Source organism: Oncorhynchus kisutch, linkage group LG13, assembly GCF_002021735.2.
Source record: "Oncorhynchus kisutch isolate 150728-3 linkage group LG13, Okis_V2, whole genome shotgun sequence".
In the NCBI taxonomy this organism is placed as follows: Eukaryota; Metazoa; Chordata; class Actinopteri; order Salmoniformes; family Salmonidae; genus Oncorhynchus; species Oncorhynchus kisutch.
Genome location: NC_034186.2, coordinates 50,765,816 through 50,788,427, shown reverse-complemented (window position 1 = coordinate 50,788,427; position 22,612 = coordinate 50,765,816). Strand labels below are relative to the sequence as shown.

Below are 22,612 nucleotides of genomic sequence, written 5' to 3'. Positions count from 1 at the left end.
GTAATGCTGTAATCAATTGGTTGTAATCTTGAATTGAGCCTGCTCGGCCTCAGACCGCAAGGCACTACAAAGGGTAGTGCGTACGGCCCAGTACATCACCGGGGCCAAGCTTCCTGCCATGCAGGACCTCTATACCAGGCGGTGTCAGAGGAAGGCCCTAAAAATCGTCAAAGACTCCAGCCACCCTAGTCATAGATTGTTCTCTCTGCTACCGCACAGCAAGCGGTACCGGAGCGCCAAGTCTAGGTCCAAGAGTATTTTAAACAGCCCTTACCTGCATGTACATAATTATCTTAATTACCTACACCGGTGCCCCCGCACATTGACATGTTGACTCTGTACCGGTACCCCCTGAATATAGCCCCGCTATTGCTCTATAAATATTTGGTTTTCTTAAACTTGTTTGTTGTTGGTATTTTCTTAAACTGCATCGTTGGTTAATACGTAAGCATTTCACTGTAAGGTCTACTACACCTGTTGTATTCGGCGAGTGTGACAAATACAATTGGATTTGTTATGGGATGTGATATAGTGAGAGTATGTATGATGTCTGGATAAGAGTAAGACTATAATGTGTTATGTCCAAATAAATAATAACCCAGCCAATTTGCATGGTTGAGTGTCTGTGTGTAACATGAAGTGAGAATAGCATTAATATTCAGGATGATACGTGTAATCCCTATCCTATCACCATCATAGTTGCATCATAAGTACCTAATAAGTACCTAATAAGGTACCTAATAAGTACCTTACATAATTGTCATTGAATAACACATCCCAGCATTTCCACTGCAATTGACATTTCCACATGAACATGAAAGAGACCTTTGTTACAGGAATTAAATTCCTACATGTTTTAATACCCAATTAAAATTAAACACTCTGTCAATTCCTAAGAATTTGTAAGGCTCTTATTTGCATAAAATGGACAGAGACCAGTCTCAAAATCAATCAGCAGCGTTTATTCTCGAGAGTACTGAACATGATACAGTTTACCACAGGTTATAAATGAAAATGACGTCATTAGTTTTCAAACTGTCCCGTCTCTTCTTCACCCTGGTACAAATGCTGTATAGTTCTCAAGCCGTCCCACATCGTCTCTCCTAATTTAGATAATTTATGATCCGAGCCAAGGTCTGCCTGTGTAGATAAGCATTCTAGCCAGTCTGGTGATAAGTTCATTCATTTCTACCAAAGAACAGACAGTCATTGTTCTAATTCTTGATTATATTTACACACATTATATTCAGTACTAGGATTAAAAGAAAACTCATACATCTATACAGCAACATAATAGTATTCTGATTAGTCAGTCCTGATTGAAATGTATACATAATTAGTCATTATTTGATTTTAAAAATCCCTTAACATATCCACCCTATGATTAAATATTATACATGCAATCACACATCTAGTTTTATTAAAATATTAAAAAGCATACTTCTATTTTTATTAGAAATATTTCTTGTTATCAAAATATCACCTAAACATAATCCAATTCTTGCATTCACACTGCCTGTTTTTAGGCCAACATCAGAATCATAACTCTTCTCATCAGAATTTTCGTTACAATCTTCATCGAAACAAGAAACAACCTAACATCTCTAAATATCAAAATGCTCTAATCAAAAACATAAGTTCCTCGCATATGAAGAACCCGGATTCATTCATCTATTTAGGTTTGAGGCATGTATCCATCATTTCACTGGTCAGATCTTGGAATCAGTCCATATCGCACCATCTGTTTTCTCATTGATTTCTCCAGAGTCCTGGAAATGAGATCTCATACACAGGGAATTAGACAATAGCCACAAAACTAAACCAGTTCACACAAAACTAAACCAGTTACACAGATGAAGGTAACCCATAATACAGTGATCATAACATTTTTCCATTTTCCAAACATACTATCAACCCAATTAGTCAAAGACAGATCCACCCCATAGTTTTCTGCCAAACCGTGAGCCAGGGTGGTCAAACCAGCTGAGGCTTCGGTCACTGATTCGTCCGGAGCTGTGCCATCGAGAAACAAACCATCTACACCCACTCTCACCCTTTCCAGCCAACAAACATATCCAAGATTAATTCTATTCTGCCAATTCATTCATTACATCTCAATACATCTCAATATAATTGATCCAGTTCACATTCTTATTTGAGTGTGGACCGCTAGAAAATACTTAACTCTAATCCTGCTATGATCTGATTTCTTGCTTTGAACTCGTCTGGTATCCCCTGTAGAATCCCAATGTTATCAATATATACTCTCTCGTCAAAAGACCCAGATGGAGTACTTCTTTTATCCCGTTTGGCCAACTTCATTTCTTGGAGTTGAATGAGTGTGAAAGGCATTCCCAAATGTACAAGGGAGCATAATCCTGTCCAATCTGTCGGTAAAACCTAGCCCTAACATCATTTACCCCACACAATCTCCAGATGTTAGCCCTGGCCCACTTTACCTTATTGAAATCCCCAGAGTTCAACCAACCTGTCAAATTAGACATGGTCTCGTCAGTGGTAATATTCTCTGTCCAATTGCAGGTACTAACTTCCCCTACATTTTTCCCAAGAGTAATGTACCGGGCCAAACGGTAATAATCTCCTCTGGTCACTGTAAAGGGAGGAAGTCTTGATTTAAGGGGAACCTGTGGATATAAATAAGTGCAAATCAATGCAACTGTCATTATCTGGCATTCCTGCTTTCGTGAACAGCTTTACCATACTGGCCTAACCTCCTCTACCCGGAACCGTACTAGGGTGTCGACCAAAAACTGGTCATATCCAACATACCATAACCCTAGATCCTCTTTCATTACTTTTTAAAGGGTAAGGCGTATCTTTATGCAATTACATCCCACTCTCCGGATTACAGTCAAAAACTCTCACCTTCACTATACTCCACCTCTTCCATTTATTTTGTAATTTTTTATTTCACCTTTATTTAACTAGGTAGGCTAGTTGAGAACAAGTTCTCATTTGCAACTGCGACCTGGCCAAGATAAAGCATAGCAGTGCGAACAGACAACACAGAGTTACACATGGAGTAAACAATTAACAAGTCAATATCACAGTAGTGGGTGAGTGGATTCATATAGCCCTCTCTGTCCGTATGAGCTATGACCTGTGTCCACGACCAACATGGGGACCTGCACCGATATATACCATAATGGTTCAGAGTCCTAGACTGCCATGTAGTTAGAGACCCCATTTGGTCTCCATAAAACTCCATTGAGAGATCCTTCCCAACCTCTACTCTAACTTCCTGTCTACCCAGATCTAGGGATCTCTTATGCTTGTTTGGAATAAAATCCTCATTGTCTAAACCATGGGTCAATTACCACTCTCCGCATACTGTATCAGGAATATAGCACCCACGATAAGACAGCTCAGACGAACAGCCCTCCGATGAAGCCCCACCCTTTTCCCAGAAAACATATCACCAGCAAGAGGCCAAAACACACCTTCACTTCTATGAACGCTCACAGCTGGGGAAAAGTCGGGTATAAGGGAATCTTCAGTAGGAGTTTGACCCCCCTTACCCTAAAAGGTTGCGGTTCCTCTCCTACCTCTGTGATTGTTCGACAGTGTCAGTGTGTCCTACCCTCCTACAATGTGTGATACGCACCCCGGGAGCTCTTTCGGCTATCCTCACCGCGAAGGCAGTCACCAGGAGTGCTTGGTATGGCCCCTCCCACCGTGCTGCTTCCCATCTATCCTCCTCGCGTAGGCAGTCACCAGGAGTACTTGGTATGGCCCCGCCCACCGTGCTGCTTCCCGTCTATTCTCCTCGCGTAGGCAGTCACCAAGAGTACTTGGTATGGCCCTCCCACCCTGCTGCTTCCCGTCTATCCTCACCGCAAAGGCAGTCACCAGGAGTACTTGGTATGGCCCCTCCCACCGTGCTGCTTCCCGTCTATCCTCCTCACGTAGGCAGTCACCAGGAGTACTTGGTATGGCCCCTCCCACCATGCTGCTTCCCGTCTATCCTCACCGCGTAGGCAGTCACCAGGAGTACTTGGTATGGCCCCTTCCACCGTGCTGCTTCCCGTCTATCCTCCTCACGTAGGCAGTCACCAGGAGTACTTGGTATGGCCCCTCCCACCATGCTGCTTCCCGTCTATCCTCACCACGTAGGCAGTCACCAGGAGTACTTGGTATGGCCCCTCCCACCGTGCTGCTTCCCGTCTATCCTCCTCGCGTAGGCAGTCACCAGGAGTACTTGGTATGGCCCGCCCACTGTGCTGCTTCCCGTCTATTCTCCTCGCGTAGGCAGTCACCAGGAGTACTTGGTATGGCCCCTCCCACGTGCTGCTTCCCGTCTATTCTCCTCACGTAGACAGTCACCAGGAGTACTTGGTATGGCCCCTCCCACCGTGCTGCTTCCCGTCTATCCTCCTCGCATAGGCAGTCACCAGGAGTACTTGGTATGGCCCTCCCACCGTGCTGCTTCCCGTCTATCCTCCTCGCGTAGGCAGTCACCAGGAGTACTTGGTATGGCCCCTCCTACCGTGCTGCTTCCCGTCTATCCTCCTCGCGTAGGCAGTCACCAGGAGTACTTGGTATGGCCCCTCCCACCGTGCTGCTTCCCGTCTATCCTCACCGCGAAGGCAGTCACCAGGAGTACTTGGTATGGCCCTCCCACCGTGCTGTTTCCCGTCTATCCTCCTCGCGTAGGCAGTCACCAGGAGTACTTGGTATGGCCCCTCTCACCATGCTGCTTCCCGTCTATCCTCCTCGCGTAGGCAGTCACCAGGAGTACTTGGTATGGGCCCTCCCACCGTGCTGCTTCCCGTCTATCCTCACCGCGAAGGCAGTCACCAGGAGTACTTGGTATGGCCCCTCCCACCGTGCTGCTTCCCGTCTATCCTCCTCGCGTAGGCAGTCACCAGGAGTACTTGGTATGGCCCCTCCTACCGTGCTGCTTCCCGTCTATCCTCCTCGCGTAGGCAGTCACCAGGAGTACTTGGTATGGCCCTCCCACCGTGCTGCTTCCCGTCTATCCTCCTAGCGTAGGCAGTCACCAGGAGTACTTGGTATGGCCCCTCCCACCGTGCTGCTTCCTGTCTATCCTCACCGCGAAGGCAGTCACCAGGAGTACTTGGTATGGCCCCGCCCACCGTGCTGCTTCCCGTCTATCCTCCTCACGTAGGCAGTCACCAGGAGTACTTGGTATGGCCCCGCCCACCGTGCTGCTTCCCGTCTATCCTCCTCACGTAGGCAGTCACCAGGAGTACTTGGTATGGCCCCTCCCACCGTGCTGCTTCCCGTCTATCCTCCTCGCGTAGGCAGTCACCAGGAGTACTTTGTATGGCCCCTCCCACCGTGCTGCTTCCCGTCTATCCTCACTGCGAAGGCAGTCACCAGGAGTACTTGGTATGACCCCGCCCACCGTGCTGCTTCCCGTCTATCCTCACCGCGTAGGCAGTCACCAGGAGTACTTGGTATGGCCCCGCCCACCGTGCTGCTTCCCGTCTATCCTCCTCGCGTAGGCAGTCACCAGGAGTACTTTGTATGGCCCCTCCCACCGTGCTGCTTCCCGTCTATCCTCACTGCGAAGGCAGTCACCAGGAGTACTTGGTATGGCCCCGCCCACCGTGCTGCTTCCCGTCTATCCTCCTCGCGTAGGCAGTCACCAGGAGTACTTGGTATGGCCCCGCCCACCGTGCTGCTTCCCGTCTATCCTCACCGCGTAGGCAGTCACCAGGAGTACTTGGTATGGCCCCGCCCACCGTGCTGCTTCCCGTCTATCCTCACCGCGAAGGCAGTCACCAGGAGTACTTGGTATGGCCCTCCCACCGTGCTGCTTCCCGTCTATCCTCAACGCGAAGGCAGTCACCAGGAGTACCTGGTATGGCCCCTCCCACCATGCTGCTTCCCGTCTATCCTCCTCGCGTAGGCAGTCACCAGGAGTACTTGGTATGGCCCCTCCCACCGTGCTGCTTCCCGTCTATCCTCACCGCGAAGGCAGTCACCAGGAGTACTTGGTATGGCCCCTCCCACCGTGCTGCTTCCCGTCTATCCTCACCGCGAAGGCAGTCACCAGGAGTACTTGGTATGGCCCTCCCACCGTGCTGCTTCCCGTCTATCCTCACCGCGAAGGCAGTCACCAGGAGTACTTGGTATGGCCTTCCCACCATGCTGCTTCCCGTCTATCCTCACCGTGTAGGCAGTCACCAGGAGTACTTGGTATGGCCCTCCCACCATGCTGCTTCCCGTCTATCCTCCTCGCGTAGACAGTCACCAGGAGTACCTGGTATGGCCCCTCCCACCATGCTGCTTCCCGTCTATCCTCCTCGCGTAGGCAGTCACCAGGAGTACTTGGTATGGCCCTCCCACCGTGCTGCTTCCCGTCTATCCTCACCGTGAAGGCAGTCACCAGGAGTACTTGGTATGGCCTTCCCACCATGCTGCTTCCCGTCTATCCTCACCGCGAAGGCAGTCACCAGGAGTACTTGGTATGGCCCCTCCCACCGTGCTGCTTCCCGTCTATCCTCACCGCGAAGGCAGTCACCAGGAGTACTTGGTATGGCCCTCCCACCGTGCTGCTTCCCGTCTATCCTCACCGCGAAGGCAGTCACCAGGAGTACTTGGTATGGCCTTCCCACCATGCTGCTTCCCGTCTATCCTCACCGTGTAGGCAGTCACCAGGAGTACTTGGTATGGCCCTCCCACCATGCTGCTTCCCGTCTATCCTCCTCGCGTAGACAGTCACCAGGAGTACCTGGTATGGCCCCTCCCACCATGCTGCTTCCCGTCTATCCTCCTCGCGTAGGCAGTCACCAGGAGTACTTGGTATGGCCCTCCCACCGTGCTGCTTCCCGTCTATCCTCACCGCGAAGGCAGTCACCAGGAGTACTTGGTATGGCCTTCCCACCATGCTGCTTCCCGTCTATCCTCACCGCGAAGGCAGTCACCAGGAGTACTTGGTATGGCCTTCCCACCATGCTGCTTCCCGTCTATCCTCACCGCGTAGGCAGTCACCAGGAGTACTTGGTATGGCCCTCCCACCATGCTGCTTCCCGTCTATCCTCCTCGCGTAGACAGTCACCAGGAGTACTTGGTATGGCCCCTCCCACCATGCTGCTTCCCGTCTATCCTCCTCGCGTAGACAGTCACCAGGAGTACTTGGTATGGCCCCTCCCACCATGCTGCTTCCCGTCTATCCTCCTCGCGAAGGCAGTCACCAGGAGTACTTGGTATGGCCCCTCCCACCATGCTGCTTCCCGTCTATCCTCCTCGGGGACTGGGTTGAGTTAATCACCTTATCCTGTAGTTCACCTGTAGTGCATAAATCTTGGACATACAGGCTTGGTTAACAAACAGTTTTTCATATGTTCTATCTGATTATATCTTTAACTTTAACTTTAACTATGCCTACTTGTTAGCTAAATTATTTTTAATTATTAGTTTATTATCCAATAGGCCACTAAGTGTCCTATCCTAGACCACAAACTTACCCATCCCCCTTTTGATACCTGGCTCTGCCCAGGGAACAACCTTATCTACCCTAAATAATAACTTAGGTAAGATTAGTAAATTATCCTTATGTTCTGACATGATCATGTATGTCCAATTCTCCCTTTGGCGCCCATTCATTTTTATCCTGTACCAATTCTCTGTCAAGTGTTTTATCTACTTTTAAGAGGTATCTGTGTTCATTTCCTCTCTGCTCTGTAACAACTGTGTTGCTTCCAAATTTTAACTAAATGTCTCACTGTTTGGCTTTATCTAAACTCATGGATTTTTTTTTGAAAAACATGTCTATGGTGTCAATTGCTAAAGTTATAGTTATATAGGTTAATTAAGGTTCTCGATCCTATCCCTAATCCTGAATCTCCACAGATGTCATATATCCCTGTCAAACTGTAATACTATTTAAATTAAAATATTCTAAATGTTTAATTAAAGCCAAAACGAATGCTAAACATATCCTATCTCTTCCCTGTGTTAATGAAATCTCTCCTTCGGGAATCCACTGTATTTTATCTAAAAATAACATGGGTTAAAATTAAAAATCAGTCACATCAATAATTTAATATATGTTTCATAGATTGAGATACCTTATCTACCGTAATTTACCATCCCTAAGAACTGCAACTTATTTTCATAAATCATTTTTATGCTTATAAAATCGCCTTTCTATCATGTATGTTCCTGCCCTATTGGCTTAATAACGGTGTCCTGTCCCAACCTCAAAGGACCACCCACCCCCATTTATTATCGATGATTAATATGATTTCTGTTCCTGTTGCAGTACTATAAACTCCATTATAATACATTTACTTTAAAAACCCAGTATCTCCCATGACTACAAATTCATTATTCAAATGACTCCCCCCTGTGACCAACTGGGAGAGCCATGGAAGCTCTCCCAGGTTACACCACCCCTTTACATTCATTTTCCATACCATAATAGACATATTATCTTTAAACATTTTTATTCACTTGTCTAATTAAAACTCAGAAAATAAAACTCCTAATATTCCATATGTGAGTGTACCCCTTTAAGATATCTTGTCTCTGAGAACAGGGAAATCCCCTTAACCCATTTCCTCTGTGTTTCATGTAACTCATTCAGTCTTCCTTCAAATTGTCGCACCAAATACTTTACACTCAAACTGTGATAAACGTGCACTGTCCTTTTAAAATAAAACATATCCCATCCAGCCGTACTCTATTGTAAACTTTCATTGTTCCCCGTAATGAAAACACATCATTTTTAGAATACGTTAACTTCTTGTTCGAATTCACTGGCGTTACCAAACCAAAAATCAATACCGGGGAAACAACCACAACTTTTTACAATTCAACTATTCTTGCCTCCCTATATTATAGCCTAATATAGCCCAATGGAACGCCTAGCAATTCTGTTGCTAGCTGTAGCATCTTTTCAGACTATCCTTACGATATTCTGCTCCTTTTTTTTAAAATTATTTGGAACTTTTAGCCACTTTTGAAAAGTAACTCAAAGCTATAATGCAGCCATTTTCCCTCTAAATGCCACAACCCATTTTCTCTGTCATAATTTGAGGAACGTTGTTGTGTAGTCAACGTAATGACGCCGCAAGTCAGCCTGCCTCTTGTCAAATATATATTCCCTATTCAGATTGAGTACTGCTTTAAATTCTATCGACAAAGTAAAACCAACCGAACTCCTCAACTTTCTATACCCCAACATTTAAACGTACCATGTTCTGTGCTAAATTTATATCGTATGTCAATCGATTCATTAAAAAATACAACATCCTGGTGGCATAAAACTTTATCGTATCTCTCCGTTATTCCCTAAAATTAATCAGGTTTAGGTTACTTTCTCTTCTATGATACATTTATTTAAATACGACTCCCATCTCAATACATTATTCCAGCAGATCATTTTGGGCAAAATACCGTATTACAATGAATTCTTCTTTCAATTCAACCTAAACAACATATTAAACGTTCAGTTCATATCTTATACAAACACTAGCGACCGTATTTTTCCAGGCAAAACATACAAATAGATGAATTACAATCTAAAATCAATTTTAGTCTATTGGTGTCAAAGCTGAGATACAAACCTTTAGTGTCCCGCTATTGAAATGATTGAGTTTCCCCGCCAATAACTATATTATTATAATTGTCTGTAGTCGCAAACTCCGGCACCGATAATTCCCAGAAAATAGTCCTAATTTAAACCCTTCCTGACTATTTTAGTAGTATCAACTTCTATTCAGGTTCTTTGTCTGAGTCAAATTTTGGACGCCTCCCTTCCTTTTCCTTTGTTCTCAGCTTCCTTCCTCGCCTCGGCTAACCATATCCTATCTGTATTTAGCCCCTCTGCCCGTTGTTGATCTCTCTTGTCTCCACTAACCCTATTTATTTGTTTAATCATTGATTCCAGTTTTTCTTTATTTAAACGTTCATCAAATTCGTACTTATTCCTCCATGTCTGGCTAAAATAGGTGTTCCTCTTTATCATCTTTCTGCATATATTTCTATTTGTGTTTTCTCCTTTATGGAAACCTTATCAATAGCTTTGACTGTTGAATCGGATATTAGGTCTTACCTATACAACTATAAACCCAGGGGTCGTAAATCCCTAGTTAACATCTTATATCAGGTTGTGTCAGAGGGCTTTTAAAGTACACTAATATCGTTATCTCACTTCGCTATATTAGGCTTCCCTCTCGCCTGGAACCTCTTGTCTATAGATTTGGCTTTTATCCCATTCCTCTAGATTTTGGTTTCCCTCTCCTCCTCATTTGGACTTTATTTCAGTACTATTTGTTGAATCGGAACGATGGTCAATACTCCCAGAGTTCAATTGACCATTCAAGTTATCTTGTCCGCATAGAATTCCCTTCCTGTCTCCCCACGCCTAGTTAATATCCTATTTGTACAAGATCACCGTCCTATCCCCCAGCACCTATTTAATATCCCCTCTTAATCCCGGGCGAACATGCCTCTCATGATTAAGTTTAGTTTATTTACGGTAGTGCACGTTACCGCAGGTTTTTTATGAACCTGCCCAGTGTATATCGGTCATTCAAAACCCAGTGTATATCGGTTATACAAAACCCAGTGTATGTTGGTCATACAAAACACTGTGTATATCGGTTATACAAAACCCAGTGTATGTTGGTCATACAAAACCCTGTGGGAATAGTAAAGCTCCCATTATTGATCAATTCAAAAAAATGTAGAACATCAAATCAAAGATAACTTAAATCATTCCCCCCAGAATCGAGAATATAGGCTACTGACCTTGTCGCCGACTGGGAAAAGCAATGTTCGTTGGATCAAGTCACCATCCCTGTCGGTCTGGGGTGTACACCGGCCTGGTCTTTATCCTCAATTCAGAGGCCAGGTCTTAAATAACGGGACCAGACCCGCTCGTGCACGATTTTCGGCGTACGACCTTCAGATGACAGAGACGGGTATTTTAGATCCCGGTTCGAAGGACCAATTGTTACAGGAATTAAACTCCTACATGTTTTAATACCCAATTAAAATTAAACACTCTGTCAATTCCTAAGAATTTGTAAGGCTCTTATTTGCATAAAATGGACAGAGACCAGTCTCAAAATCAATCAGCAGCATTTATTCTCTAGAGCACTGAACATGATATGGTTTACCACAGGTTATAAACTGAAAATGACGTCATTAGTTTTCGAACTGTCCCGTCTCTTCTTCACCCTGGTACAAAGGCTGTATAGTTCTCAAGCCTTCCCACATCGTCTCTCCTAATTTAGATAATTTATGACCCGAGCCAAGGTCTGCCTGTGTAGATAAGCATTCTAGCCAGTCTGGCGATAAGTTCATTCATTTCTACCAAGGAACAGATAGTCATTGCTCTAATTCTTGATTATATTTACACACATTCTATTCAGTACTAATTAGTCATTATTGATTAAAAAAAATCCCTTAACAACCTTGCATTACCATAGAGGGCAGCAGGGTAGCCTAGTGGTTAGAGCATTGGGCTAGTAACCGAAAGTTTGCAAGTTCGAATCCCCGAGCTGACAAGGTACACATCTGTCGTTCTGAACAAGGCAGTTAACCCACTGTTCCTAGGCCGTCATTGAAAATAAGAATTTGTTCTTTAACTGACTGGCCTAGTTAAATAAAGGTGAAATGAAAGATAGACAGCTTCACTACAGTACAAATGTATCCTGTACAATATTTTATTATTCCCCAATGTCCCTATTCTGATATCTTCCCCTTGCGTGTTGTAAACATAGATAAATATGTAGACAAAGACATATAAAAGCTAGATAAACAAAAAAAAGTTCTCAACAATTGAGAGGGGAGAAGAGAGAGAGATCAAGTGTGTGTGTATGTATAAGACCATATGTGTAAGCGAGCATGTAATTGATTGCGTGTGGGTTCATAACAACTTCGTAGGGTTCAGATATTTTTATAGTCCCATACTTTTTTTTTCGTAACCTGACGTCCCCGTAGAATTTAGTACAGCCATGGTGTTATGAAGCTGTCTTGGAAGAACTGTCCATCTATAAAGAGTTTGTCCAAAATGAGAAAGGCACGCTTACCCCTCTCCCGCCTCTGCTCTGTACAGGATACAGCCTCTTGCGGCGTTCGTTTGCCTCCCGGGAAATTGGTAATTGAGACCGAATTTAGTCCCTTTAAGCTCACTTCCCCTGCTTTTGATCAGCTCCTTTCATTGGCAGTGTTCAAACTTTGCGATGATTGATAGGTCGGGGGCTCTTGATCTTGTCGCTCCAAGTCTGTGCACTCGGTGAAAAGCCACCTTATTTACAGTCTCTAGAGAGGAAGATGGCATGAACTCTCTGATCACCCCCTCTGGATTATTGGATGCGTCCTCAGGAATCCCAGAAAATATTAGATTTTCATGCACGCTACGGCTTTGTATGTATAGTAGTGACTCCCTCATCACCCTGTTTTCCCTGAGTAGACAATCCATGTTGGAATCGAAGGTTACCTTGGCTGTGAGTGCCTTGTTCTCTCCTTGGAGTGTGAGAATTTCACTCTGGCTAAACTCCGAACTCCCACGCAGCCCTGCTGATTCATATCGCGTGATTTCTGATGCTGTTCTCAATTATATTGACTGATTGGTTCTGTATGGGGTGACTTTTCAAGTGTTGCATGGATTCCAGCAAGAGCACTATCCTCTACTTAAACGGTAAGTAAAACATCCTCTTTTTTTGTTGGGTTAGAGCTATTTTCTGAGTTACCCGGATCTTTCCACGATGGAGTATGTTGTTCCTACATAGCATAAAGCTGTTGATACTCGTCGATTTCCCTCAGGATCTCCTTAGTATCCAAGTTAACTCTGAACAGCAAGCAGTTGTCTTTCCCACGACGACAGAAGATGTAATCATGAGTTGGAAAATACTCTATCCCACTTAAATACAAAGTTGCTTTCGCTGTTTTGCTTGTAATTTACAAGCTGCTCCGTGAAGAGTCTGAGGCACTCAGCAGGACTTTCTTATGGTGTTCTCTTGACTGATAGTTGGTTGATATCTGTTACCGACCCCAGCTGTTCATCTGTTCTGCAGGTGATAAGAAGTACTTCATGGGGCCTAAGATGTCGACAGTAGATGCTGCTGTGTTTGGTCACCTGGCCCAGGCTATGTGGACACTACCCGGCACACGTCCTGAACAGCTCATCAAAGGTCAGTTCAATCTCTCAGCCTCTGGTTGAAATGTTTTACTCATACTCACAATACCAAAGCATCATAATTGGTTGATTTTAAAAGTGTGAATTGTGATTGTGCTATTATTGTGTTATTATGTTGTTATCAAGATTGTATAACAAATTATGTATTGTTCTATAGATTTAAAGGCATGTGGAATAGGATGCAATGGCCTCATTTCCCCCCCCAGGTGTACTTGCCTACTTCTTCCACTAGATGACAGTGAAAGACTGTAATGTGCAGTTTTGTTGCACATTTGCTAATCATGGTTTGTCTTTAGAGAACAGAGACAATCAGAGACAAAAGACCAGTCTCTTTTCATTTTTCGTACTGTACAAAATCTGACAATCAAAGTCTGAGTATGAAATCAGAGGACGCTCTGACACTGATGTACATTTTTCCTTGAGTACTGACTTTGGAACCTGTGCTTCCTTTATCCCCTGTCCACTGTGGTTTAGGCGAGCTCATCAACCTGGCCATGTTCTGTGAGCGCATGCGGAGAAAGTTCTGGCCTGAGTGGTTCGTGGACATAGAGGACGTGTACTATGACGGAGCAGACACTGACAGCAGCGAGGGCTCTTCTACAGGCCTGATGGACTTTGGCCTGTTCTCCCGGACAGACACCATGGAGGAGAGCGAAGCATCTGACAAACACACACACTCACACACTCACTCCCCCGATACGGACCACTCGCTGTTCGACTCGGACGTGGGCACGGGCTCGGACAATGGGCCGCAGCTTAAGTGTGACCCTCCTAGTCCTGACCCTCCTAATCCTGCCCCTTCCAGTCCCAAACCTCCCAACCCTTGACCCATCCTTACCAAGGCAGGTGGGGTTGGTTTGGCTGAGGCAGTCAGACGGCCCGGGAACTCCAAACTAGTCAGGGCGCTGCTATCTGGCTTGGCATCATAGAGCTGTGGAACACAGAGGCACAGTTCTCGCTTCTCCTGCTGCCCCTCTCTCTCTTCCAGAGATCTGTGCTCACACAAGGAGGCGCAGTTATATTCCATGATGACTGAAAACTATATCCTAACAATGTAATATCAGTGCGCTCCGACAAACCGTGTGTTTGTATGCAGAGCGTATAAATCGAACCCCGTGTTTCATGTGTTAAAATGTGATTTCCTCACCCCGAGTGATTGTGACATTGCCAATATGGCACTATCACAGACATTGCCTTATTTGTGTCAGTTGTCCAAGGCTACAGGCTAGTGTAAAACGTCATGAGAGGGATTGTTGGTTGAACCAGTGAGTGGAGTGTCTGTCCATGGAATACAGACAACATGGCTGTTTCTTTAGAAATGTAGCTAGTGAAAGAGAGACGACGACGATGATGGTAGCAGAAACATGAAAACACTGGATTTTTAGAGAAAACTGAGGTCAGTCATTTTGACACATTGTAAAGAGTGATATATAAAGAGTCTTTGACTTGGCTGCTCTAGTCTGTGTCTTACTAACAGTGGGCTATTCTACCAGTAGTCCTATGGTTTGTGGCTTGCTGCTGAGTATCAGCCATAATCACTGGCCTTTCTATCAACTCTGTGTCTAACTTCACTCTAGTAAAGGAGATTGGGATGCGCAAAAGGAACTGGAGATGGAACAATCTTGTCGGAGTAGAGCCGACTCTTGTATCTCACCACTAGAGGGTGCTGTATCTATACATTCATCCTGCTGTCTATTTAGCTCCATGGTCTCGAGTCCTGTCGGTTTCTGCCACTTGGAATGTTAAAGGCCCGATGAAGTCAAAACGTGATATTCCTGTGTTTTATATACATTTCCACACTATGAGTTTGGAATGATATTGTGAAAATTATGATAATGCCCTTTTAGTGTAAGAGCTGTTTGAAAAGGCAGCACTTTTCAGTCTGTTTTGGTGGGATGGAGTTCTGGCCTGCCTGGTGACATCAGACCAATAAGAATAGACCATTAAGAAATAGAGTTCCAAACCTGTGCCAATAACAGCTTAGTTTTCAGTTTTCCCCACCCTCACCCAGACCACTCCCAGACAGTCCTAGCTACATTTTTGCTTGAGAATTTCCTCTTTGCTAAGAAGCTGTTTTTCTTTCTTTTTGACCATTTTAATTGAAAACAGTCACAGTAAGGTACTTAAATATTACACAGAGATGATTTGATATTGAGATAAAAACAGCTGCATTGTTTAATGAAATAATAACAATAATACAATGCATTCGTTTTCACTTCAGTATTAATACCATACGAATACAGAAAGCTGCTGAAACAGAATGGAAAGGCCCGTTTGTAGCAAGTAGTGTTATCCCTTTATGTGTGTGTGTGTGTGTGTGTGTGTGTGTGTGTGTGTGTGTGTGTGTGTGTGTCTGAGAGAAAGAGACCGGAAGGATGATAGTGGGTTGTAATATGACTACATTACCAGGTATGATATAAGCCTTAGTGCACAGAAGTTATGAAAAGAGGGGATGAATGTGAATCGTGAATGCAGATAGATTTTTGCTTTCTTTAATCAGTAACTCACAACTTATTTGAAAACAGTGCCAGCACTTTGTTTTTATTTGTGATTAACTTAAGTTTGCGATGTTTTATCGTTTGTATCTTAAATTGCTCTCAAGGAGAGATTTTTGTTGCATGTTGTTTAAAATGGGCAAAACTAATGCACCTAGGACGCTGGGGATTGTCGTGATAAGATGGTGAGGCCAAATGAATGGAATGAGACATGTACATAAATGGCACAGATCACTGGATGTCTGTGTGGTTAGCTAGGCATTCAAGTTGAACTATTGATAGGTGTATCAGGATGACCTTGAGAGAAGATCATGTTTATTCGCAAAGTTGCAATGTCAAAGTAAATAGTTGTTTGCAAAGGCACATGGACAAAAGACCAAATAAAAGAGTAAATTGTCAATCTGCTAGGATTATACTCACCCTACCTCCCAATGATGAAACATAAAATTGCAAAACAATGGGGACCAAGACACGGATCTGTCTAAACCTTTTCTCAACTGTCCTTTAAGTGTCTTTTAATTAGACTTTTTGTGTCTGTAATTGAGCAAATATCTTTGAGAGTGTTTGATTGAATTGCATTGTGTTATTGTTGAAATTATTTTATTTTAGAAGTATGGGCAGACCAGACCTGCAATGAGAGAACAGCAGAGGAGGCGGCATCATATGGGGCAGAGCTGCCTCCAGAACACGATTCATCCCCAAAAAACGTCAACTTGCGTCATATTATGAGATGCGTTTTTACCATGCTACATATGGATAACTCATTATATCAGTGTGACTACTTTGTCAAGCTATATTAGAACAGTGTATGTCCTGTTAGTGGAAACATTACATTACAGGGAAATGTACATAAGTGTGATAAACTCATGAATTCACTGTAACATACTGACAAACTACCTATGGATGTTCAATTATGATAACCCAAAGGTGAGGTGGCTGTATGACTGATTACTCTCAATGATCTCATTAAACAATAGCTGTGACATTTAAAAAAAAAAAAAAGGATCTGTGTATGAGTTGTGTTACTGTGTGTCTAAATGTTGGTATTTTATACTGTAAATGTACTACATTTGCGCATTCAGTATTTAGAATAATTAATTTTCCAATTATTTTCACCTCTAACATTATTTGCTTGTGTGCATATATTAGTATTCTACATATTAGTACCCTATATTATTACTCTGCATTTATTGTGTGTGCTTGGGTCTGTGTGTGTTTAGCATGTGAGCCACAGTGTTTTCAATCAGGCTAACGAGTGGCAGGCATCCAGGCGCGGAGGCGGGCTGATTAAGGCTCTGCCAGGAGCTGGAGGCAAGGAGGGGTTAGAGGAGGAGGAGAGAAGGCTGGGGAGAGGGGGCTGTGTGGTGGTGCTGGGCTGGGGGAGAGAGGGCCACGGATCAGGAACCAGGATCCCCAGGGATGGAGCAGGTGCAGGCTGCGAGCGAGGCCTTTGGGCCCAAAGGGACACACAGAGCTTAAAACAATCTGCACAGCTCCTTTTTTTTTCCTGTTCTGAAACATCCCACCTCTCTCACTGCCTCTTTCTTTCTCTGTGCCCCCTCTCTCTTTTTTTCTCACTCTCTCGCTCCTTAGCCCTCTCCCTCTCTTTCTCACGCTTAACAGATCAGCACTCCACAAAGAGGGATAAACACAGAGAGGAAAATTAAAAAGGGAACTCCCCTGGCACACCAAAACAAATTAGAGCAAACAAATTACACTGAGTCAACACACAAACACTGGAGCATCTGTGGTTCTGGACTGACTGAGGGGAGCTGGTGGCGTCCTCAACCTCAGACACCACCATTACAGCCACCATACAGTACTGTACACTCTCAAACCAATCCACACACTACACTCTCATAGAGTTACACTAACAAACTTTAACAGATTAACTCCAACTATTATATTTACAGCAACAACAACAACAAAAAATCTAGCTGGTATACCATGAATGTGAATTCACGACTAGAGAATGAATCTGAGATTGTTAGCTCAGTATATTTAAGAGTAGGCCCACACACAAGAAGTATGAGAAGTTAGTGGTATGTTATTATTACAGGGAAAAAATGTGTCGGTTTCAAAAAGTGTTTGTAAGGAGTGAGTTGCACAATTTGTGCTTGAATCGTAATGTGGGTGAATTCAAGTTCTAATATATGATACATATGTTATGAGATTTTATGATGCTTTTTAAGTAAGATTTCTGTCTGTACATTTCACTAGACATGGCTAAATTCACTGTATATCAACATATTCAAGCATATTGATCTGTTCCACTGTGAGTATGAATGTGTGTGGTTTGATGGTTTTGGCTGGCCCTTCCTTTGGCCCTCTGGCAGTGGCAGTGACCCATCCATCTGCCTTCCACTGTCTGTCTGGGGCCCTGGGGGACAAGGGCCACTATGGCCTCCGGGCCAGCTGGTCATCCTCCAGAATCAGCCCTCCTCTGCCAGGTGGGTCCCAGTGGGCCCCGATGGACCCCGGGACACGCCACAGTACCTCCACAACGAGCACAGTACCCCCACACCCAGCCGCCCGCCGCAACCCCCACAGGCTCAGGTGTTCCCCACAATGCCTGGGTTCAGGGGGACTTGACACCAACAGGTGGCACTGTTTTCTTTACTAATTACAGCTTTATTTATTCATTGGCATGTGGAGGCTTCCAGATGACTTTGGCCGCCCCGTTCACAGGATACGTGCCAGTGTCTCTCTTTCTGTGTGTGTGTGTGCGTGCATTTACAGTACAGTCAGAAGTTTAGACACACCTAATCATTCAAAGGTTTTTCTTTATTTTTACTCTTTTCTACATTGTAGAATAATAGTGAAGACATCAAAACTGTGAAATAACACATAGAATCATGTACTAACCTAAAAAGTAAAAAAAAAAAATCCAAATATATTTTATATTTGAGATTCTTCGAAGTAGCCACCCTTTGCCTTGATGACAGCTTTGCACACTCTTGACATTCTCTCAACCAGCTTCATGAGGAATGATTTTCCAATAGTCTTGGAGTTCCCACATATGCTGAGCACTTGTTGGCTGCTTTTTCTTCACTCTGCAGTCCAACTCATCCCAAACCATCTCAATTGGGTTGAGGTCAGGTGATTGTGGAGGCCAGGTCATCTGATGCAGCACTCCATCACTCTCCTTGGCCAAATAGCCCTTCCCAGCCTAGAGGTGTGTTGGGTCATTTTCCTGTTGAAATCAAGTGATAGTCCCACTAAGCGCAAACCAGATGGGATGGTGTATTGCTGCAGAGTGTGCCTTGAATTCTAGATCAATCACAGCCAATGCCACGAGCAAACCACCATCACACCTCCTCCTCCATGCTTCACGGTGGCAACAACACATGCCGAGATCATCCATTCACCTATTCTGCATCTCACAAAGACATGGAGGTTGAAACCAAAAAACGACAATTTGGAATCATCAGACCAAAGGACAGATTTCCACCGGTCTAATGTTCATTGCTCGTGTTTCTGGGCCCAAGCCAGTCTCTTCTTGTCATTGGTGTCCTTTTGTAGTGATTTATTTGCAGAAATTTGACCATGAAGGCCTGATTCACACAGTTTCCACTGAACAGTTGACGTTGAGATGTGTCTGTTACTTGAACTCTGTGAAGCATGTATTTGGGCTGCAATTTCTGAGGCTGGTAGCTCTAGTGAACTTACCCCTCTGCAGCAGAGGTAACTTTCGGTCTTCCTTTCCTGTGACGGTCCTCATGAGAGCCAGTTTTATCATAGCGCTTGATGGTTTTTGCGACTGCACTTGAAGAAACTTTCCAAGTTCTTGAAATTTTCTGGATTGACTGACATTTATGTCGGAAAGTAATGATGAACTGTCATTTGTCTTCAGTTATTTGAGCTGTTCTTTACCAAATAGAGATATCTTCTGTATACCAACTCTACCTTGTCACAACACAACTGATCGGCTCAAACGCATTAAGAAGGAAAGAAATTCAGCAAATAAACTTTTAACAAGGTACACCTGTTAATTGAAATGCATTCCAGGTGACTAATAGTGGCTAATTTGAAGAATCTGAAATATAAAATATATTTTGATTTGTTTAACACTTTTTTGGTTACTACATGATTCCATATGTGTTATTTCAAAGTTTTGATGTCTTCACTATTATTCTACAATGTAGAAAATAGTTAAAATTGAAGAAAAACCCTTTAATGAGTAGGTGTGTCCAAACTTCTGACTGGTACTGTATGTGTTTGTGTTTATATATAGTGCCCCCATGAAATTATTGGGACTGTGACAAATGTTTTCTTCTTTTGTTTCTATACTCCAGAAGTTTGGATTTGAAATCAAACAATGACTATGAATTTAAAGTGCAGACTGTCAGCTTTAATTTAAGGGTATTTTCATCCATATTAGGTGATACATTTAGAAATTACAACACTTTTTGTACATAGTCCCCCACTTTTAGGGGACCAAAAGTATTGGGACAAATTCACTTATGTGTATTAAAGTAGTAAAAAGTTAAGTATTTGGTCCCATATTCATAGCACGCAATGACTACACAAATGTGTTGGATGCATTTGCTGTTTGTTTTGTTTGTGTTTCAGATTACTATGTGTCTGGTTTCGCTTTTGCCATTTGTGCTCATAACTAAATGTGGCACTTGTACATATTGTATGAGCTATATGGAGTACCATAGAGGTTCTTCTTGCAACAGAGTGTGTGTAATGTTTTGAGTCAGCACTTAGGTTTGATTTATAGACTGTCATGGTAAACCTTAAGAGCATTTTGCCACTCTATGAGTCTTTCATACGTGGCTCTATCAGCAGATCTAGTTGTTTCTCTATGTCGTTGGTCTGTGGGGATGTTTCAAGCAAGCACTAATATACATTGAGGTTAGTGACTCTAATGTTGACTTCTCCTCTGGGAGAAAGAAAAAGAGGGCAGAGAGAAAGTGAGAGAGCAAGAGAAAGAGAAAGAAAGAGAGAGACTAAGAGTTCAGGCCTTTATACCCAGGCACAGAGCACAGACGGAGACACCACTATGGACCGGGCCCCTATCATGGCTTCCCTTCTGTTGGTCCATTATCTCTCTCCCCATGCAACACTCCCCTTCCCTTCTTCCCTCCATCCATCCTTCCCTTCCCCTGGATGTTATCTTCAGCTGCTTATGCCCTAATACCCCAATTGTTGGGCTCTAAAAACAATAATTAGCAATCCCAAATGAGACTGAGGGGCAAATTTAACAGCTTTTTTCTCATGTTTTTTCCTTCTTTTTATCTTCTCTCTTTTTCTGAAGAGCAGAGGGATATTGGCCTCTTTAAACTCTCTGGCTTTGCGGGGGATTATTTTTGTGCCGAGATCCTGGCGGGTGTTTCTGTTTTTTTCCTTCCTGGTTGTGGTGGCAGACACGCTAGGTAAACAGTTTGTGTCACACTTGATTGCGTTTGAGAAATTAAAAAATGAGGGAATGATAATGCGTCGGGGATGGGGACACTGACACCGTAAGACCTGGGCTCTTTGGGGACCAATGGAACGTGCCTTGACAGAGTGGCCCTCGCGGCCAGAACAATGCCGGGACCCATCCTTCAGAGTACACTCCCAGTTCCCAGTCTCTAGCACTATCTACGCTAGACCATCTGTCTCGCTCTCTCTTTCTCTCCTCCTCTCCTCCTCTTTTCTCGGCCTGGAATGGCAGTGGATTTGAATGTGTTGAATGTGGCTCAATTATTCAGCTGTTTGCAAACACGGTCAGGCTGGAGGTGTGTGTGTGTGTGTGTGTGTGTGTGTGTGTGTGTGTGTGTGTGTGTGTGTGTGTGTGTGTGTGTGTGTGTGTGTGTGTGTGTGTGTGTGTGTGTGTGTGTGCTGCTGATATTGCAGAATTCCCCTGGTGGTGAAGGTCTGTGTCATTCAGAGCTCAAGTCTAGAGAAAACACATTCTCTTAATACTTGTCCTCTGTGCAGTTTAGTAAAGACTTTGGAGGTGTCTGAGGGTTTAAATGCACAATAGTATATTTCAGTCTCCATGGTTTATACCGAGATGTTTCACAGTTGTGTTGGATTATAGTAGCCCCAGATGATTGGATGACAGTTTACAGTTTGCTTCTATCGTCAAAATGGTTCAGTAGTCAGACCCACTACAGTTGAAATGGTATTAAAACTCCACAGAGGGGTATAACAGGGCTCTCCAACCCTGTTCCTGGAGAGCTACCCTCCTCTAGGTTTTCGCTGCAACCCCAGTTGTAACTAACCTGGTTCAGCTTGTTAACCAGCTAATTATTAGAACTAGATGCGCTAGATTAGGATTGGAGTGAAAACCTACAGGACGGTAGCTCTCCCGGAACAGGGTTGAAAGCCCTGGTGTATAAATATATAGTACAGTTTGGTATGAGGACCTATAGAGGGCAGTGTTTTACCACAGAACAGTGACCTGTTGGCTATTAAGCAGAACCCCGCTGACCCCACTAATGTCAGAGAAGACATGTGTAGAGGACTGTACTGCACTCACATTTAAATACCCCCCAAAAAATTCAATGTCCAATCACAGTGCATTTATACCTATGTGCCTCACCCATCTGGGTTGTATTCACTAGGCACTAAGACTAACACAGGGAGGGACAACCTGTATTTGCCCAACAAGAAAATAGTTTCCATTTACCGTGGCAAATGTTTCTCTAGTTTTGCTACAGTGTGCACTACTGAATACGACCCAGGTTTCTCCCCTTGTCTCCTGTCCTTCTTGATCTCTGATCTTATCTGTCTGGATAGAGTGATAAAAAAGAATGGCAAGAAAAATGATTCCATCTGCTCCAAGTCCTCTCAGATCATAAATCATTATATCAAACCTTGTTATTAGCTTTCAATAGGTGGTAACTCCACCAGTTATCTATGAACCTTTGGTTCAGGTCCGAGCCAAGGTGGCTTTACAGTACCCTTTTCACACTATGATATCGTCCTGAAACGTGCTGTGAGAGTGCAGTCCAGTTCGACACAATCGTCTGAAAAAAAGGAA

At 44.0% G+C, this 22,612-nt stretch overlaps 1 protein-coding gene across 1 annotated transcript in view; it reads left to right on the top strand.

Moving 5' to 3' along the window:
• The window catches only part of LOC109902219 (failed axon connections homolog), a 34,943-nt gene extending 18,305 nt beyond the window's left edge, over nt 1–16,638 (top strand). The window contains exons 5-6 of the mRNA XM_020498387.2: nt 13,020–13,136; nt 13,616–16,638. Of these exons, the coding sequence (XP_020353976.1) occupies nt 13,020–13,136; nt 13,616–13,968 (470 nt within the window). The 3' untranslated portion in view covers nt 13,969–16,638. The remainder of the gene's footprint in view (nt 1–13,019; nt 13,137–13,615) is intronic.
• Nucleotides 16,639–22,612: the final 5,974 nt, after the last annotated feature.